At 35.0% G+C, this 16,924-nt stretch overlaps 1 protein-coding gene across 1 annotated transcript in view; it reads left to right on the forward strand.

Moving 5' to 3' along the window:
• The window catches only part of VPS13C (vacuolar protein sorting 13 homolog C (S. cerevisiae)), a gene marked incomplete at its 5' end in the record, with an annotated part of 73,792 nt that overhangs the window by 42,306 nt on the left and 14,562 nt on the right, over window positions 1-16,924 (forward strand). The window contains 18 exons of the mRNA XM_009707048.1: window positions 169-558; window positions 1,588-1,692; window positions 2,429-2,593; window positions 2,949-3,077; window positions 4,654-4,787; window positions 5,202-5,328; window positions 6,759-6,994; window positions 7,330-7,480; window positions 8,521-8,661; window positions 9,738-9,819; window positions 9,921-9,990; window positions 10,851-10,962; window positions 11,925-12,038; window positions 13,633-13,769; window positions 14,029-14,110; window positions 14,558-14,671; window positions 14,922-14,997; window positions 15,696-15,859. Of these exons, the coding sequence (XP_009705350.1) occupies window positions 169-558; window positions 1,588-1,692; window positions 2,429-2,593; window positions 2,949-3,077; window positions 4,654-4,787; window positions 5,202-5,328; window positions 6,759-6,994; window positions 7,330-7,480; window positions 8,521-8,661; window positions 9,738-9,819; window positions 9,921-9,990; window positions 10,851-10,962; window positions 11,925-12,038; window positions 13,633-13,769; window positions 14,029-14,110; window positions 14,558-14,671; window positions 14,922-14,997; window positions 15,696-15,859 (2,529 nt within the window). The remainder of the gene's footprint in view (window positions 1-168; window positions 559-1,587; window positions 1,693-2,428; window positions 2,594-2,948; window positions 3,078-4,653; window positions 4,788-5,201; window positions 5,329-6,758; window positions 6,995-7,329; window positions 7,481-8,520; window positions 8,662-9,737; window positions 9,820-9,920; window positions 9,991-10,850; window positions 10,963-11,924; window positions 12,039-13,632; window positions 13,770-14,028; window positions 14,111-14,557; window positions 14,672-14,921; window positions 14,998-15,695; window positions 15,860-16,924) is intronic.

Here is a 16,924-nt window from a genome sequence, read left to right on the forward strand (position 1 = left end):
TTATTCATAGGATCAAGCTCAAGTGAAAGTGATTGGAGATGGGGGTGTGTGGTACTGAGATATCTGAAACATTTGCATCCTGCAAGAGAAGAATAAAATGCATTTTTTTTGAATACCTGAATTTTATATATTTAAAAACTTAATTTGCCTCTTATAATTTTGTTACAGGGAACAGCAGAAGCCCGTGAATTGACAGAAGGGAGTGCTGCAGATGTTTTTCATTCAAGAATCAATGGAGAAATAATGGAGCTTGTGTTGATAAAATATCAAGGCAAAGACTGGAATGGGCATCTTAAAATTTGTGCTGGGATGCCTGAATTTTTTTCTGTGTGTTTCACATCCCATTCTGCGACAGTGATGACAGTGGATATTTACATACATACTAGACGAATTGGAAGCCGTATGATCTTGTCTGTGTTCAGCCCTTATTGGATAATCAACAAGACTTCCCGTATTCTCCAGTATCGAGCTGAAGACATTCACGTAAAGCATCCAGCGGACTACAGAGATATTGTTTTGTTCTCCTTTAAAAAGAAAAATATTTTTAGTAAAAATAAGGTACGCTTATTTTAGGTGGTGGTGGTGTTTTAAAATCCTGCTCTGAGAGGGGAAAACACATACACACACACACACACACATTTTATCTAAGGAATTTTTTGGGTAGTATTTCAATCTATAGGCTTTCACCTGACCACCACTTTCTTCTTCATAATTATACTTTTGGACTAGGTAGAAGGGAAGGCAGGCAGACAAAAAGTCTATTGCAACTTTTTCCAGGTCTTGCACTGCATCCCATTGGTTAACTTGCATCCTGGCCAGAAGCTGGCTGATGGTAAAGAGTGGTTAGGTCCTGAAAACTCAGTGGGTACCCTACCAGAAAACTGTTTTCTTGGGGAGCGGAATTTAATATATATATGTACATTAAAGAGTGTAGACTCCCTTTATAGTCAAAGGGAAGGCTGCTCTGAATCTTCCTGTGGAGGCATTTTCCACTGAATAGAGAGTAATCACAGGCTTGTGTTTTACTCAACTAGGTACTTTGACATTTAAAATGCACAATGTAAATATTCTGTTCTATGTTAAACATATTTCTTTTGGTTTTGATTTTGTTTTGATGTGATATTTGCATGGTCAAATGAGTACTGTAGTAGAGGATTTTTTCTGAAGTGGCCCTTCTTTCCTTTTAAATATCTTTTTTCACCCAACAGTAGTTGAAGAAATGGTTGAAGAAACAATTTTTACAAGATGTTCTTCTGATTATTTTCTCCCCCCTCTTCAAGTTTCTGAAGCACCATGAAATTATAGCTCTTTTTCCCCATCTATGTGTGTGCTGTCATGAACATAAGAGTCAATGAGGACCCCTCTATTTTGCTGTCTTTTGCCGTAACATCTTTCCCAGAACTTGGGCACAGACTAATAAGAATATGAATACTGATACTACATGCTTAAGCTTATCTTAACTTAAAAGCACTGAAGTGTTATCTTTATAGTGCTACATGTAATATAATTGCACTCCATAGTGCATGAAGTATAGAATTAAAATGAATTTATTGAAGTACTTTCTATGTTGTTCTCTTTTGTGTGTAGATCCAGTTATGTATTTCAACTAGCACTTGGTCCAGTAGCTTTTCCCTTGATACTGTCGGAAGCTATGGATGTGTCAGGTGTTCAGCTAATAACATGGACTATCTGGTAAGACAGATTTCTGTGTTTTATGATGCTCTTTTGGGATTCTTCTGGCTTGACTTCTTTTTCTCCTGAAGGCCTTTGTTTCACTACTTACACTGCTTTTAAATCGTGGAAATACTTACCATCTAGGGTAATAACTTTTATGCCCTAGCTATTCAGGTCTGTACCTGGCAACAAGTAGTTTCACCAACAGGACTTTCAGTGTAATTCATAAACATATGATTTAAATAACACAGATGTAGTACTAGGCTGTTCGAAAATATAATGGTGAACTTGCACGGTGGAGAGAAGAGTTCATATTAAAAAATCGTAATTGTTTGCAAGTGTTTAGATCTTCACTCAGCAGCCTTGTCTAAGACTACATTTCCACAACTAAGCAGAATAAAGAATACACTTTATAATAATACACCGATATGTGGGGAGTTGTGCTTCCATATACTCTTTAACTGATCACTGATGATATGCTCATTTTAGGTTGTCTTGATTTACTGTAGAGGGATTCTTGTTGGATGTTCCCCCAAAATGCTACAGCTAAAACTGTCTCTTTACCATTAATTGTGTCGCATAGTTTGCTAATTTTACTGCATGCTGTTTGACTCTCTCATTACAGGTGTTCAGAAAAGGAGTGTTGTGTGCTAGCCTTTGTAATTAGAGTAATGTTGGCTCTTCTTTTTTTCCATCCTGACTTTTCTCTTAAGCTTGTTGTTGATTGTTTGCTCAAGTTGTCCTTGTTCAACAGGTTGGAGTTAGCATCAAAATGAGCAGTTTTAACCTTACCAGGATAGTTACCTTCACTCCATTCTACACAATAGCAAACAAATCTTCTCTGGAACTAGAAGTTGGAGAAATTGGTCCTAATGGCTCTTTTCCAACTAATAAATGGAATTATATCTCAACTTCAGAGGTAAAGTTTCAGGTTTTTTCCTTTGGATGTTATTGTAGGCAAACAACTGTTCTCTAGCTGTTACTTAAGGAAAAAGCAGTTCTCTTATAGTAGCTCAGTCACTTCTGACGGCATGGTGTGGATACTTCACATCTCAGGGCAACTTGAACAGCACAGGTTGCATATGTTGGTAAAATCAAGTCCTTCAGTTTAGATAATTTACTAAATGTAGATGAGATATTCATCAGTAGATACTGGGGTAAGAACTAAGGCATTTGAAATAGTTTTAGTCACAAGGGACTGCTTGTTTTACTGCTGGCTTACTATATTGAACATATATGAACTGTTAAAGTCATGCATATTTCTTGTTTTGCAGTGTCTTCCATTTTGGCCTGAAACCTCCTCTGGTGAACTTTGTGTCAGAGTAGTTGGCTATGAAAACTCATCCAAACCATTCCTGTTTAAAGCCCAGGATAATGGTACTCTGCTGAGGCTGGAAGAATTGGTGAGACTGACTTTGTGTGGTCTCTTCATAATACTCCGTTTTAGCCTTATGGTATTGAACTTAGTTAAAGCTTGACTCCCCAAGATCATCAGGATTGAAACCTTGTGCCTTAAGGTGTTGGCGCACTGCACTTCAGTTCTGTTGCACAAAAACCGCTGTGAACCAAGTTTGCAATGTTGTTAATATTTTCATAGCTGTGTGAAGTTGATTTAGTTTTGACAAGTTTATAGGAAGCTGAACAACTCTATTGCTATTAAATTAGAAATGGTATACTATGCCTCTAACATCTGGCCTTTTGCATAGGGTATTTCTTAGGTGCCTTCAGTTTGTTCAAATAGTTATCCTAAAATAGAAAGTATTTTTTGTTTTCTTGATAAGCTAATACATGTTGGAGAGACACAGTTTATGGCTAAACTAATTTATGATTCGATTAGTAGAATCTTAATTATTTCAGTACTTGCCCTAGCCTAGTATTAGGGTATGTATATATAAATGTAGCATGCTCAGGCAAGTCTTTGGAGATAATGCTTGTCATAATTAGCTGAAATACAAGTGACTGTGAGGATAATCTAATCTAGCTCTCCCAAGTTTGCTGAAGCAATCTGAAAAAATGTTTTTGGAACAAGGTGTCATCAATAATCTGGTGTTCTGTTGATGCATTTAATCAGAACAGTGGGATTTTTTCTTCACTTTTCTAAGACAGTAGATGGCCCAGCTTTGCAAGAGAATCCTTTCTAGTCCTTTATGTTGTGAGATTTTACTACTACTTTATAGAGCACTAAAAATAATTTCTCGCATCCCTCCGTGAGCTGGAGAATCTGTAAGATCATCTTTTTCAAAGGTAGATGTGTCCCCTCCCGCCTCTGCTCCAGACCTTACAGCATAGCAAAAAAGTCAATTTATCTTGGTAGACAAGCATTCAAGAAAGCTATCTGAAGAGACTATCCAAAAGGGAAAGCATGAGGTACTTCCTTTGTATAAGCAAATGAGAAAAGTTGTGCTGTGCGTATCTCAGAAATATCTTACAAATATATGGGAAGAAAGCAGGATCTTGAAAGCCATTAGAGGAAAGACTTATGATGATTTGTTTAGAGGTTTAATCAACAGAACTTTTCTGCTCAGTGGTCAGTTTGTTAATATGCTATTGCTATGTTTGTCATACCTTTAAAAACTTCAGTACGTTTCTAGAGTAACATCTCAGATTTTTAAGTAGTATGCAGCAAATTGCAGTTTTTAAGTGTAACTTTAAGTTTTGCAACAGAAAGTGAAGGGAATTCTTGCCTATACTTTTTACTGAACTTAGCCAAATAAAGTAATTCTGAAAAATGTTCTAACTTGAATATAATTTTTCAATTAAGTTAAATCAACAAATAGTTTGTGGATGCTACTGATGTCTCTCTTAAGCCAGTGACCAATGTGTTTGAGCTTACTGTTACTAGATAATGTACAGTACATTTCCTTTTTTCATTTGTAAGAGGCTGGTGAAAGACTTGTCTAAAGATAACAATTTAGTCTACTCTAACTTCAATTTATGCATAGAACAAATATTGAACTTTCTTTCTAACTTTCTTTCCAGAATGGAGGCTTACTGGTAGATGTGAACGTTTCTGAGCATTCTACTCTCATAAGCTTCTCAGATTACCATGAGGGAGCTGCTCCAGCTCTTATTGTTAACCATACTTCATGGGACTCTCTCAGATATAAACAGAGGTATGTGAAAGAAATAATTCACCATTGGTAGTTTAACCAGGGGGTGTCCTTTGTAAGAAAGTAGTTCTCTCTTACCATTATGGTACCTTGAAAAACAGAAAACCCCCTTTCTTTATCATCATAAAAATAACCTTTTTCTTTATCTTCTTTCAGTGAAGTATTTTGTCTGCTTTTAAGCAGTCTTCATAGTTTGACAGAGTGGAGGGAATAAAGTGGGAGTATAGATCTTAGTTTTCCGAGAGCCTAGCTACAACTGGACTTGTTTGGAGTGGATGCCTAGGCCCTTCATACCTCACCCCAGGAGGCTGGAGGAGTGGAGTATATAGAACCCTGATCTGCTTGCACCACTTCAATCAGTGGTCTTAACCAGTGAATGTCAAACTGTCATTTGACTCCTTTTATTTTAACCTGCAGTGGATTACAAGAGGAAATGGAGTTGAAACCAAAGCAAGTATGCCTGTTTGCATGGACAGATCCAACTAAAACAAGAAAATTGACTTGGGGTTACTCTCAAAATTTTGGTGAACATGACCTACTTAAGGTAAATTTCAGAAGAGAAGTAAATGCTGAACCAATCTAGGACTATAACAAAATTAAAATTATCTGGGAGAAAGCTTCTTCAGTAACTTTGCATCTTTGTAACTTTTGAGCCTACTCTCAAATGGCAAGTTTTTAGATGTTTAGATGAATATAATTGGAGGATTGGACACAAACTCCAACCTGCATTTTCTCCATGATTTTCTTGGATATGGAAGAAGAAGGATAAAGTGTATGAGCTGTGGATGTATCTAAATAGTACAGAGGATGAATAATTCGCCACTTTTCTAGCAGTGCTGCATTTGGCTTAAGTATCTCTCTAAAAATGGAGAAAACCTCTGACTGTTCTGATGCTGTCTTCCTATGGGAAATGCTTGCATGGAGCAGAAAATTCTGAGCTGCTCACTAAGAGCTATTTCAGTGTTTGTAACTCCTGCAATATTAAAATAGGAAAATGTGTGAAGTCTGGATAAAATAACAATAGGCAAGATGGAAAATGAGTTGGGGAAAGAGGGAGACTGTAACTAGAAGCAGAGGTAAATCTAGGATAAGACTGGGCAAGTATTTTGTTAAAGAATGGGGAAGCAGGCATTGATGGAGCAAGATTTTTCTCACTTAACTGGAGTGTAGGCTAAATAAAGCCCTATGTGTCTGTCTCTAAATAGCAGCCCTCTTACACCTTTTACTAAACTGTGAATTCTTCAGAGGTGGCTTGTTTTTTTCTGTTGACTAGGGACAGAGTTAAGATGAGACAACTGAAAATATTAGTAGCTAAAAGCAGGGACAGGAAAGCAAGTTTGTATTTCAGTTATACTGGGAATGGATTTAGTTTCTGAGCTGAACACTGACAGTTAACCAATTAGTGTTGCCTTACTGTATGAGCACTTTCTTGGGTCAGATTTTTTACATTTCAAAATGTTTTTAGTTTGAAACTGATTTCCTTAGCATATAATTATGGTTACATTCATGATTATTTTGGACTTGTGAGAAAAAGGCTTTAACTATCTCAGTTTTGCCTCACAAATTAACAAATAAGGAATATCTGCATTTGAAGAGCAGAGGTCTTAATCATTGTCTGGTTTTACTGTTTCATGGTATATGATTTAATGCCTTCGTCCCTCATCACCTACAATTCTAAGTCTTTTCTTTTGCTGTGAAAGCCTTTGTTTCCTAACAATTTCCAGTGTTATTCTCATTCACAAATATTGCTGGAATGCCTACTTTTCAAAAGGGGAAAAAAACCAAAACCCAACCTTCTTTCCGGTGTTGGCATACAAGATGCCACCAAATCAGTATGATGCAGTAAACGGAAGGAACAAGGAAAATACTGAGTTCTGGTTTGTATGTGTGCCAGTAAACTTGCTTGCTTATAAACATACAGTAACATCATGGATTTATTCCTGTAATTTTTTTTTTTTTTTTTCCCAAATACAGGATGAATGTGGCCAATTCCCTTACAATGCAAATACTCAAATACACTGGGTGTCTTTCCTGGATGGACGCCAACGAGTGCTGCTTTTCACAGATGATGTTGCATTAGTTTCTAAAGCACGACAAGCAGAGGAGCTGGAGCAACCTGATCAAGAAATAAACTTGTCAATCCATAGTCTTGGACTTTCTCTTGTTAACAATGAAAATAAAAAAGAAATCTCTTATATAGGAATTACTAGGTACTGCACGTGGAAGCCTAAATATTCCTTTGAATAATCAAAAATGTGACAGCAAATTATAATTTTAACAATACAGTTGAGTTGAAGGGGACATCTTTCAAATGAAATTAGTATAAGTGAAACCTTTTAAAGTAAAATTAAGTTCTGCCTTTATTCCTATTGTGCAATTTGAATAAGTAGGATTTAACTGCCTTCTTTCTTAGCTTCTACTAAATAAAAAGTAAACAATAGGGGTTTTAAGCCTGAAAAATTAGGATAGTATCTTTTTACATGATTTGCATGCATAGGAAAGGTTTAAATACTTTTAAATTGTTAACCTTTTATTTGTCTTGCAGTTCTGGTGTTGTTTGGGAACTGAAACCAAGGCAAAAGTGGAAACCATTTAATCAAAAGCAAATAAACCTGTTGGAACAAGCCTATCAAAAGTATCTTTGTAAGAGTGCTTTCCAAGCTCCAGGTTGGCATAAAGTAGACAGCAATACTGAGGTATGTTTTGAGGTTTCAGTGTTTAAATGATTGCAGCGCATGTGGAACACTTAAAACAGACTTTTTTTTTGCTATGTAAAAGTAGATGCTGTGTTAAGAGAAACACAAACAAAAAGCAAGTTGGTTTTTTTAATAGTTTCACATTTTATACAGTAGAATATTTTTGTATTGAAGTAATACTGAGGCAGTATTGAGGTATTTTGTATTATGAAGTAAGAATCTCAAAGAATTTTGCTTTTGTGTGGTAGAAAAGATTGCTTGATATCTGCATGTTAGTTATGGGCCTGTATTCTCATTGATGTAACTTAAATTTTTTGCAGGAATCTTGGTTTTAGCTTCTTAGTAAGCTGCAGTTCCCATGATTTGATATGATAAAGAAGCCTATAGCTTTCAAAGCGTCTTGAAATGAATTCACTTACCTGAGCTTTTTCAGGCATTAATTATACATACCTGTATTCCATGAATAAATTTAATGTGTTGAAGAGGCTAAGTAAAATACAGGCATTTTATAGTACCGTAATCAGGCTTGTTTTTTATATCATCCTTTCATTTGAAAAACGTATATACCCTCAGCTGTATGAATACTTAAGTTTTACATTTAAAGTACGTGGTATCAAAAACTTGTATCTGTAAGGCATTACATTTGACTTGGAATAAAGGAGAGCTTTTTCCCTTTGCTTCTCATAACTTAAATGTTTCAAGATCAAGGTAAAGACATCAACGGGGTAAGTAGTCAAATGCGTGTAAATATCTTTAATTATGCCAGTGTAATATATAACTCATGAAGAAATAGTTACTAAGATGACACAGAGGTTCCTGCTTGGGGCGACTAAAGTTGCAATGTAACGTGCTTACCAGACTAAGGTGGTTTTTGTTACACTCCATATTGATAATTGGATTGAGTAGCCAATTTAGTAGCCGTGTCATCACAACATAAGGAAAAATGAAGGTTTTATTTGCTACTCTGTTTACTAGTAACCTAACATTTTATTATTTCCCTAATTAAACTGTATTTTAGCTCTACTTTCTTATATTTCCAGGTCAATTTTAGTAAGGTTCCAATGGAAATGCGTCTCCCAGTCAGATGCAGCATCCGACGCAACTTCCTGTCAGGAATTCAGGTTGAATTCAAACAGTCACCTCACCAAAGAAGCTTACGGGCTCAATTGTATTGGCTGCAGGTACCATATTTTATCATGTTCTATAAAGTAAACAGACAGATACTGTTTGAAAAACAGATAAACAGATACTTTATATGAAAAAGCATCTCAGTCTTACATATGTGGTGCTCTGCTCACTACGTCAGAGTAGCAGAAGAGCTACGAATGATCCATTGATGGAAAAATACTGCAGAACAGCCATCCTAGGATTTTGCAACTAGTATGGAAAAAAATCCACAAATTGTGGGTTAATCTAAAGCAGGGTGCTATGATGGAAAGTTTATTTCTAGAGAGGTGTTTTAAAACAAACAAAAACCTCAACCTTTTTCAAAATTTGTTTACCGTAGTTTGTATGTAGTCATGTAAGATACTATTCTAGATAGTGTATCTAGAGGTTCAGAGATCTTTAGTACAAAAACTACCTGTCTAATGGAAAGTAGATAACAGACATTTAAATACTCAAAAATAGTATGCAATAATATATCTGCATGTAAGCTTAACAGTGAATTAATGTGCAACACTTGCACCTGATTAGCATAACTGGTCAGTACTAACAGTGTTGCTAAATTAAATAGTAGAGCGCTTGAGGAGGTACTAGCAAGAAGTGTTTAGTGCTAGAGGAAAATAATGATGAGAAATCATTGTCATCTTCATCTCCATTTACTGCACTTCAGAGTCCCCCCAGGGGAGGGCACTGATTGAGGACCCTGATGCTTTTCCTGACCAGCTGGTGGGGAAGAATTTCCTCTTTCCTTTTAACTTTTGCATTTTGTTTTTATTTTTGCCTGAAGGTAGTTTTCAGTATTATAGTCAATGTATGGCATCAACTGCAGACCCTCTAGGTGAATCTTTGTGAGTGTGAACCTGTGTAAGCATCCCTTGTGCAACACTTCCAACCATCTGACCTTTTATAGCTAAATAGGTAACATTTCAAAATAATATCAGAGTAATCCTCTTCTTTTCTCCTTCCCCCAAAACAAGAATGACATTCTTCTTGGCCACAATCTATAAACAAGTTTCTCAAGCCTTCTAAAATGGAAATAGTGTTTGATTATCATGTCATTAAAATGTTCTGTAATTATGCAATAATTTTTTAGGTTGATAATCAGTTACCAGGATCGATGTTTCCTGTTGTGTTTCATCCTGTAGCCCCTCCCAAGTCAATTGCTTTGGATTCAGGTAAGAGAAAGCCTTTAATAATATCAGATTTATTCAGTCTTGAAAGTAGTAACTTAGTAATTTAGTTTTTGCATATACTTAGATTTTTTTTTTCTATTTAGAACCAAAACCCTTCATTGACATCAGCATCATCACTAGATTCAATGAATACAGCCAAGTACTGCAATTCAAGTGAGTTTAACAGTTTATTGTAATTGGATTTTAGAGATTTAATGCTTTTTAGAAGTGAATCTTGTTTTAAAGTTCACCTTCTCCTATCCAAACAACTCTTGACTTTGGATTGAGTTTTTAAACATCTCCAGTGAAAAAAACATCATTCTAAAAGAAACTTATTTTTGAAAATAAGGACTGACCACATGAAGGAACTGTTCTGCAAATTCTTTAGTAATCAGAATTATTTCCGTCTTGTACTACAATATCAGAGTTGCATGTCTGCCTGTTTGCTGTACAGTGCTCGGTTTATTCGGTGCTCTAACAATGAACAGCTCAAACAGTCTCTAATGTAGCCCAGTACAGTGTCTTCTATTGTGAAGTGTATGTTTTTTAGTTAATATGTCTGTGTCTTCAGTTTTTGTACTAAAAATGAGACAAAAATGTTGTACGGATGGTGTCTGATGCAAGTATTTGTACCCAAGTAATGTGGATATAATACTTGAGGATGATGAATTTTAATTCAGTAAATATTCAGTAATAAGACTTTTGAAGAGAGGCAGTTGGATAAGAGGAAGAAATACATTGTTTAGGTGATGTTATCCATAGAACACATGGAATCATAATGTATAAATATAAGAAGTATTTGGTGATGGTTAATATTTTTAGGTAAATTTTGAAAGTGTTAAGATATGAATAATCTACAGTAATGTGTACCTTTGAGGCTGATAAGCCCTTCTAACTGTAAATAGACAGTTGATATTGTAGATTATAGTCATAATATGCAACATTGCATAACAAAACTTCAATTGGATAGAGTAAGCATGTGATATTTAAGTTAAACTGCTACAAGTATACACTGTTTGTTTTTCCCACTTCAGATACTTCATGGTTCTGATCCAGGAAATGGCACTGAAAATTGATCAAGGATTTTTAGGAGCACTTAGTGAACTTTTCACTCCATCTACAGACCCAGAAGCTGAAAGACAAAGGGTAACATATGAGAGAAACTGATTTTTGCCAGAACAGGGCCTTTACGGTAACAGTGTTGCAATTTTTTTGAAAACTTCAGTTTAAATGAGTGAATATTGCATTCAACAACAGTGAATAAAGGGACACAGTAAGATAATTTTCAGTGGAGCATTGGTATTTCCATTAAACATTGACTGTAAGCATTACTAATTGACAAGTTTTGAGTAACTGATACTTGGATTTGTGTAACTGTTTTCTGCTGTTTTAATGTTTCATTAATTGATGACACAGTTGTTTCAACTGTGGCTACAAAGTGTTCAGGATGGTAGATGAAATAAGGTTAGTGTTTATAGAGTGGTCTTCTAATAGTTTTAGTCTACAGTGTCTTTTGTCTTTAGAAAGCAGAAGGAACAGATTTTCACTCTAAGTCTTATATAGGTGGATAGTATTCAGAAAGGTAACGTTTGGTTCTAGTGTGCATAGGAGAGTCATTCTTACAAATTTCTTTTTCTTAGAAATTATATCTTCAGAGATACTGTATAAAAATTCTACTTTTGTGAGGAAATACAAAACCACAAAGAACCTCAGGAAGTTAGTTATTTTACTAATATTTGTCAATTGATTCAGAAGCAATATCTGAAGTGATGGAGGAATTGAAGTCATGTAGCATAACATGAAAAAGTCACCCAGAAATTGGTCTGTGTGGATTTTTTTGTTTGTTTGCCTTTTTACCCTGGATTAAAGGAATGTATTAGTATGGTTATAATCTAGTATACAAAAGTAATTAGTCTCTTGCCAGTTTTGGAGATGTTGGCTATTTAACTAGTTAGTTAACTTTCTTATTACATTTGACTGTGTATTATTTCTGCTGTTTGCTTATATATATACTTTTTTACATTTATATAAAATATTATTTATATTAAATATATGTTGATGAGATAAACTTCTGTTCTATTTTTAATTTTTTTTTCCAATAAAACCAGTCTAAATTAATTCAGCAAGATGTGGATGCACTTAACACTGAGCTAATGGAGTCTTCCCTAACAGACCTGTCAATGCTCAGCTTCTTTGAGCATTTCCATATTTCTCCAATTAAGGTATGTAATGGAGATACCTTTGGTTAAAAAACACTTGGTATCAATGATCTCTTAATTCCTTATAGTACATACATCCTCAGATCACCCTCCTGAGCACCAGAGATCTTCATACTGTCTTCCCAATGTGGTGTTTTAGGTTTTTTTTTTTAATGTTCTCTAGAACTTAATTCTTTGTTGGAAAACTTTCTTGATTGCCCATGAGTACAAACAGACCCTTAACCATTGCTAAGTGGGAAGACTCAACGGGTATAATAATGAGGAAAGCTAGATAAAATGCTGGCCTGAAGGTAGCCAAGTAGTGTATGATAAATTTTAATAAAATAACTTTCGTGGGCTTATCCTCATGTGTCTCTTGAACCAGTTAGATTTTTCAGAGCAAGGGAAGAAAGATCATCAGTAATGACATGTTATTCTGAATCAACAGAACGTTCCCTAAGGCTATCAGATTGAATAAGAATTTAGAGGAAAAAAATGACTTGCTTTCCTCTTCTTTTCGCTGAATGTATAAAAAAAATACATAAACCCCAATACAGATAATTAAGTTCTGACACTTTTAAAACCTTTTTATTTATTTCACTAGATATCTGTTAGGGTATGCTTAGATTCTTGGGGTTTTTTTTTTTGTTGTGTGTTTGTTTTTTTTTTTTTTTTCCTAATTGCTTATAAACTTACAAGAATGTGAAGCCAGGGAAAACACTAGAGGAACAAGACACTGTTGTGGTATTTTAACATTATCCTTGAACTGGTCTGGTTAAAGTTGTTGAAGAAACGGTTATAATTTTAAGTCTATTTGGCATCTTTCTTTGAAATGTATCGTTGTGCTGCCTGTTAAGTACAGGAAGGGGCTTCTTTTTCATCTCCTGGTTTTTTTTCATCTTACTTCAGTGAGTCAACTCAATATTCTAAACCACTGGATAGTGGGAAGACCATGAAAAAGGCTCTGTGGCCTTTAGGAAAAAAGTGAAAGTTGGAAATCTTGTCAAATCATACAGGTTAACTGCTGTGCCCTCTTTTAAGCAAGTAGAAGGGTGCAGTATTGGTTATGGTGATGAACAAGGGAAAAGGAAAATAATTTTCTGTTGCCCTATCCACCCCTAAGAAAATTGTGTGGATTTAACTTAAAATAAGTGTCTTATCAACAGTAAACAATCCCAGTTTACAGTGTTAAAGGCAGTTCTCTAAAGTTCATGCATTTCCCCAAAAGACTGACTAGTTGTAAAAGTACACACGAGTGAGTTAAGTAAATTAGAATTTAAAATTTAACTTGTACTGGGAGTTAAGCTCCACCTATTTAACATGTTATTTCTCTCCTCGTTTACACAGAAGTTTAACTTTTGTTATGCTTACATCTGTAAACTTCTAGGGCAATTTGACACTTCTCTGTATGGAAAATATAAATAAATACATATGTTATCAAAGTAATACCATTGCGAGTTCAAGCATGTTTGTTGAAATTGTACATTTCCTCAAAGTGAGTAAAAATACACTTATCACTGTTTCACCACTGGCTTGTTTATATGTGCACCGCACAACCTGCCTGGTGTATGTCTTTTTTGTCTTGATTTGTCTTGTTTTACTAATTCTGTCTTGACAGTTGCATTTGAGTCTGTCTCTGGCTTCTGGTGGAGAAGCATCAGATGAAGGGGAAGAAATGATAGCCATCCATTCTCTGAATTTGCTGTTGAAAAGTATTGGAGCTACTCTAACAGATGTGGATGATCTTATTTTTAAGTAAGTTAATGAAGACTTTTTTTTTTTTTTTTAAATATTTTGAATATAGCTGTTATATATCTAATAATTGGGTCCATGGTAAACTTTGCTGACTGACTGTAAATTTATACAGCCTTTGGGGAAAGGGAGGAATGGAAGAAAGATGGCATTTGGGCTCCTTTTTAAGAGAATAGGCTTCAGGATTATCTGAAGGAAAAAGAACAACTATTTAGAATGAGGAAGGATATCTATAACTAACATGTGATTACTTGTCTTTCAGACTTGCTTTCTTTGAAATTAAATATCAGTTCTACAAGAGAGACCAACTGATGAGGAGAGTTATTAGACATTATAGTGAACAAGTAAGCTTATTTAGTCAAACCTTTGTGTAAAATTTTAAGTATGTATCTTAGAGAATGCAGAAAATAGGAAAGAAAAGGTGAATACCTCTAAAAGCTACTAATTTTTTATTTCATAGTACTGAAGTAGGAATCTAGTGGTGCATTCTTAAAATGTAAATACGAAAGTGTCCTGAAAATGTGGTTTAAGGATTTAAAGTGATTGCTTCTGTTCTTTTTGTTTATATCTATCTTCACCAAAGTATTTTAATAGTTATCCATACTTATACTGCATCTTTTGCCTAAGCCTGTCTTCATGCTAGTAGGAATACTTAGTTGAGTACTCTAACACCTTACACAGGTAGTAAATTAAAAAATTTACCAGCCTTGGGTTCTAACATAGAACTATGTGTAACAACAGCTAGTAACACTGCTTTTGTTTTTGCTTTTTCCCCCCACCTCATTATTTAGCTCCTGAAACAGATGTATGTTCTTGTACTTGGGTTAGATGTTCTTGGAAATCCATTCGGCTTAATAAGAGGCTTGTCTGAGGGAGTTGAAGCTTTTTTCTATGAGCCATTCCAGGTATGATTTCCTGATTCTTCAACTGTGTACGAATAGTAGACTGATTGAATATACTGGTGGGGTTGTAGTTTTTTTGTCCCTCTACTCTACACCCCAAACAGTTAAGAAAGCAGTAATTTTTTATGTTAACTTTAAAGAAATAACATATTCAAATGGCCACTTTCATCAGTGAAAAGGAATTGCTAGTTTTTCTTGAAACAGATACATAAACATACAGTTTTCTGCTATTTGTAATAAGCTTCATTTTTAGGGTGCTGTTCAAGGACCTGAAGAATTTGCTGAAGGCTTTGTAATTGGTGTTAAAAGTCTTCTTGGACACACAGTGGGTATGTATCCTATTGTTGCTGTTTTAATAAATTAGGCTAACTCATGGCTGGCATTTAGATTTTTTTTTCTAATTTTGAAGGGAAAGTTATTTTTAAAACGTCTACGTAGTAATTTTTTTTATAAATATGTAAGTTAGCTACTATCTCCAGTATTCATGATACAGGTATAACTTACTTGAAAATATCGAAATGGTTGCATAACTTACTTGAAAAAAACCTTGCATATCTTACTTGAAATCATCTAAATGTCTGTTTTGTAGACTGAGCAAGCGAACTGGGAAGCATTGCATATATAACTGAATTTGTAACACGTTGTAGGTGAATAAGGAAAATAATTCTAATGGTCCTAACATGTCTGGAGAAGCCTGACAAGTGGTCTTAAGACCAGCTACTGTTACAGTTACCTTAAGTTTTATTTGGCTATGTGTTACAGTAAATAGAGAAAATAGGATTCCTTCCAATATGCTATATAAGATGTACTGAAGTGATTTAAGAGTTGCCTTCTGCTGTATTTATGGATTTCAGGCCAGATTCCAGAGTCTTCTCATGGACAACGTGTGGTAGTCACTCTGTGTAAATTTGTAATATCTAAACTGAATATGAAGGGAAATCGCTATGAAGTTTGTGGCTTCTTGTGTGTTGTCTGCTGTTAAATTGTGGAAGAACAGTAACTTTTGCTTTCTGCCCTGTTCCATCAGGTGGTGCAGCAGGGGTGGTGTCTAGGATCACTGGTTCTGTTGGAAAAGGCTTGGCTGCTATTACTATGGATAAAGAATTTCAGCAGAAACGGAGAGAGGAAATGGGTCGGCAGCCAAAAGACTTTGGTGACAGCCTGGCCAAAGGAGGAAAAGGCTTGTTACGGGTATGAATTTGAAGTTTGTGCCAACTCTGAATCCATGCTTGAAAATTGTATGCAAGCAAGTTTGATGTCGTCTTTGTCAATTCATGAACTAAACAGAAGAGACAAACAAGCAGTCAGTTTATAGGAGACTAAATATAGTGTATCAGCTTTAGTGTTTCAGGTTGTGTTTCTGGCCAACCTGAGGAACTGAAGGTAGGGTATTGGAAAGTAAAAGCATAGGAAGTGACACCAATTTCTCCTGTGAGTTATGTAAATAAATGAGTGGTTACTCATGTTCAACAAGTGTGTTATCTAATTAAATTAACTGGGCCCTTATTTTACTTTGAAGTCTGTTCTGTCATTGAAGTCAGTTGGCTATGAATTATGAGCTCTGGGCATGTGCTGCATAATAGAAATGGCTTTCTATATGCTTAGGTCTTACAAAAACTGCTAGGTTTTCTTGACTTAAAACAATGTGAACATAAAGCAAGTAGAATGTGTGTAAACATAAGTACTATATTAGGTTGGGGAGGTTTTTCTGAAATAGAAGCTGTGCAACCCCTGTATTAAAACCAGGAACCTTTTCTTGTTGCTGAAAGATCATGACTATTTTTAGTTAGTGTTAAGTATGAGACAAACCTCATGTAGACAATTACAGAGAGATCTGTATTACCTGAATGCAAATTAAGTCTTCTAATAAATTCTATTACTTTCCATTCAAAAGTAAAAACAATCAATGTATTTATAAGTAAATGTAAGTAATAAACATTGTGGGGTTGTTTCTGATACTGTTTGCTGAAAATTTGGAAGTTACTTCAGTGATTTTTTTATTCTTCTGCCTTAGTGTAATTAAACTACTTGACCTTTAAAGTCTTAGAGTGAGTTATTTGATGTTAACTTATCTTGACTATTTAGTATCACAAAGTCACGACTGGGAATTCTGGCAGATTCCAGTTAGTAGTGAAAGTGAAATCGTGGCTTGCTTTATTATTACAAGACTGGTTACCATACAAAAGATTTGTCAGTCTTTCTTGCAAGTATAGATGTTTCTTCAGCCACTTCAGTTTTTTTCTCTCTCTTCTTTCA

The sequence above is a fragment of the Cariama cristata genome, unplaced genomic scaffold, assembly GCF_000690535.1.
Source record: "Cariama cristata isolate BGI_N322 unplaced genomic scaffold, ASM69053v1 scaffold13649, whole genome shotgun sequence".
NCBI lineage: Eukaryota > Metazoa > Chordata > Aves > Cariamiformes > Cariamidae > Cariama > Cariama cristata.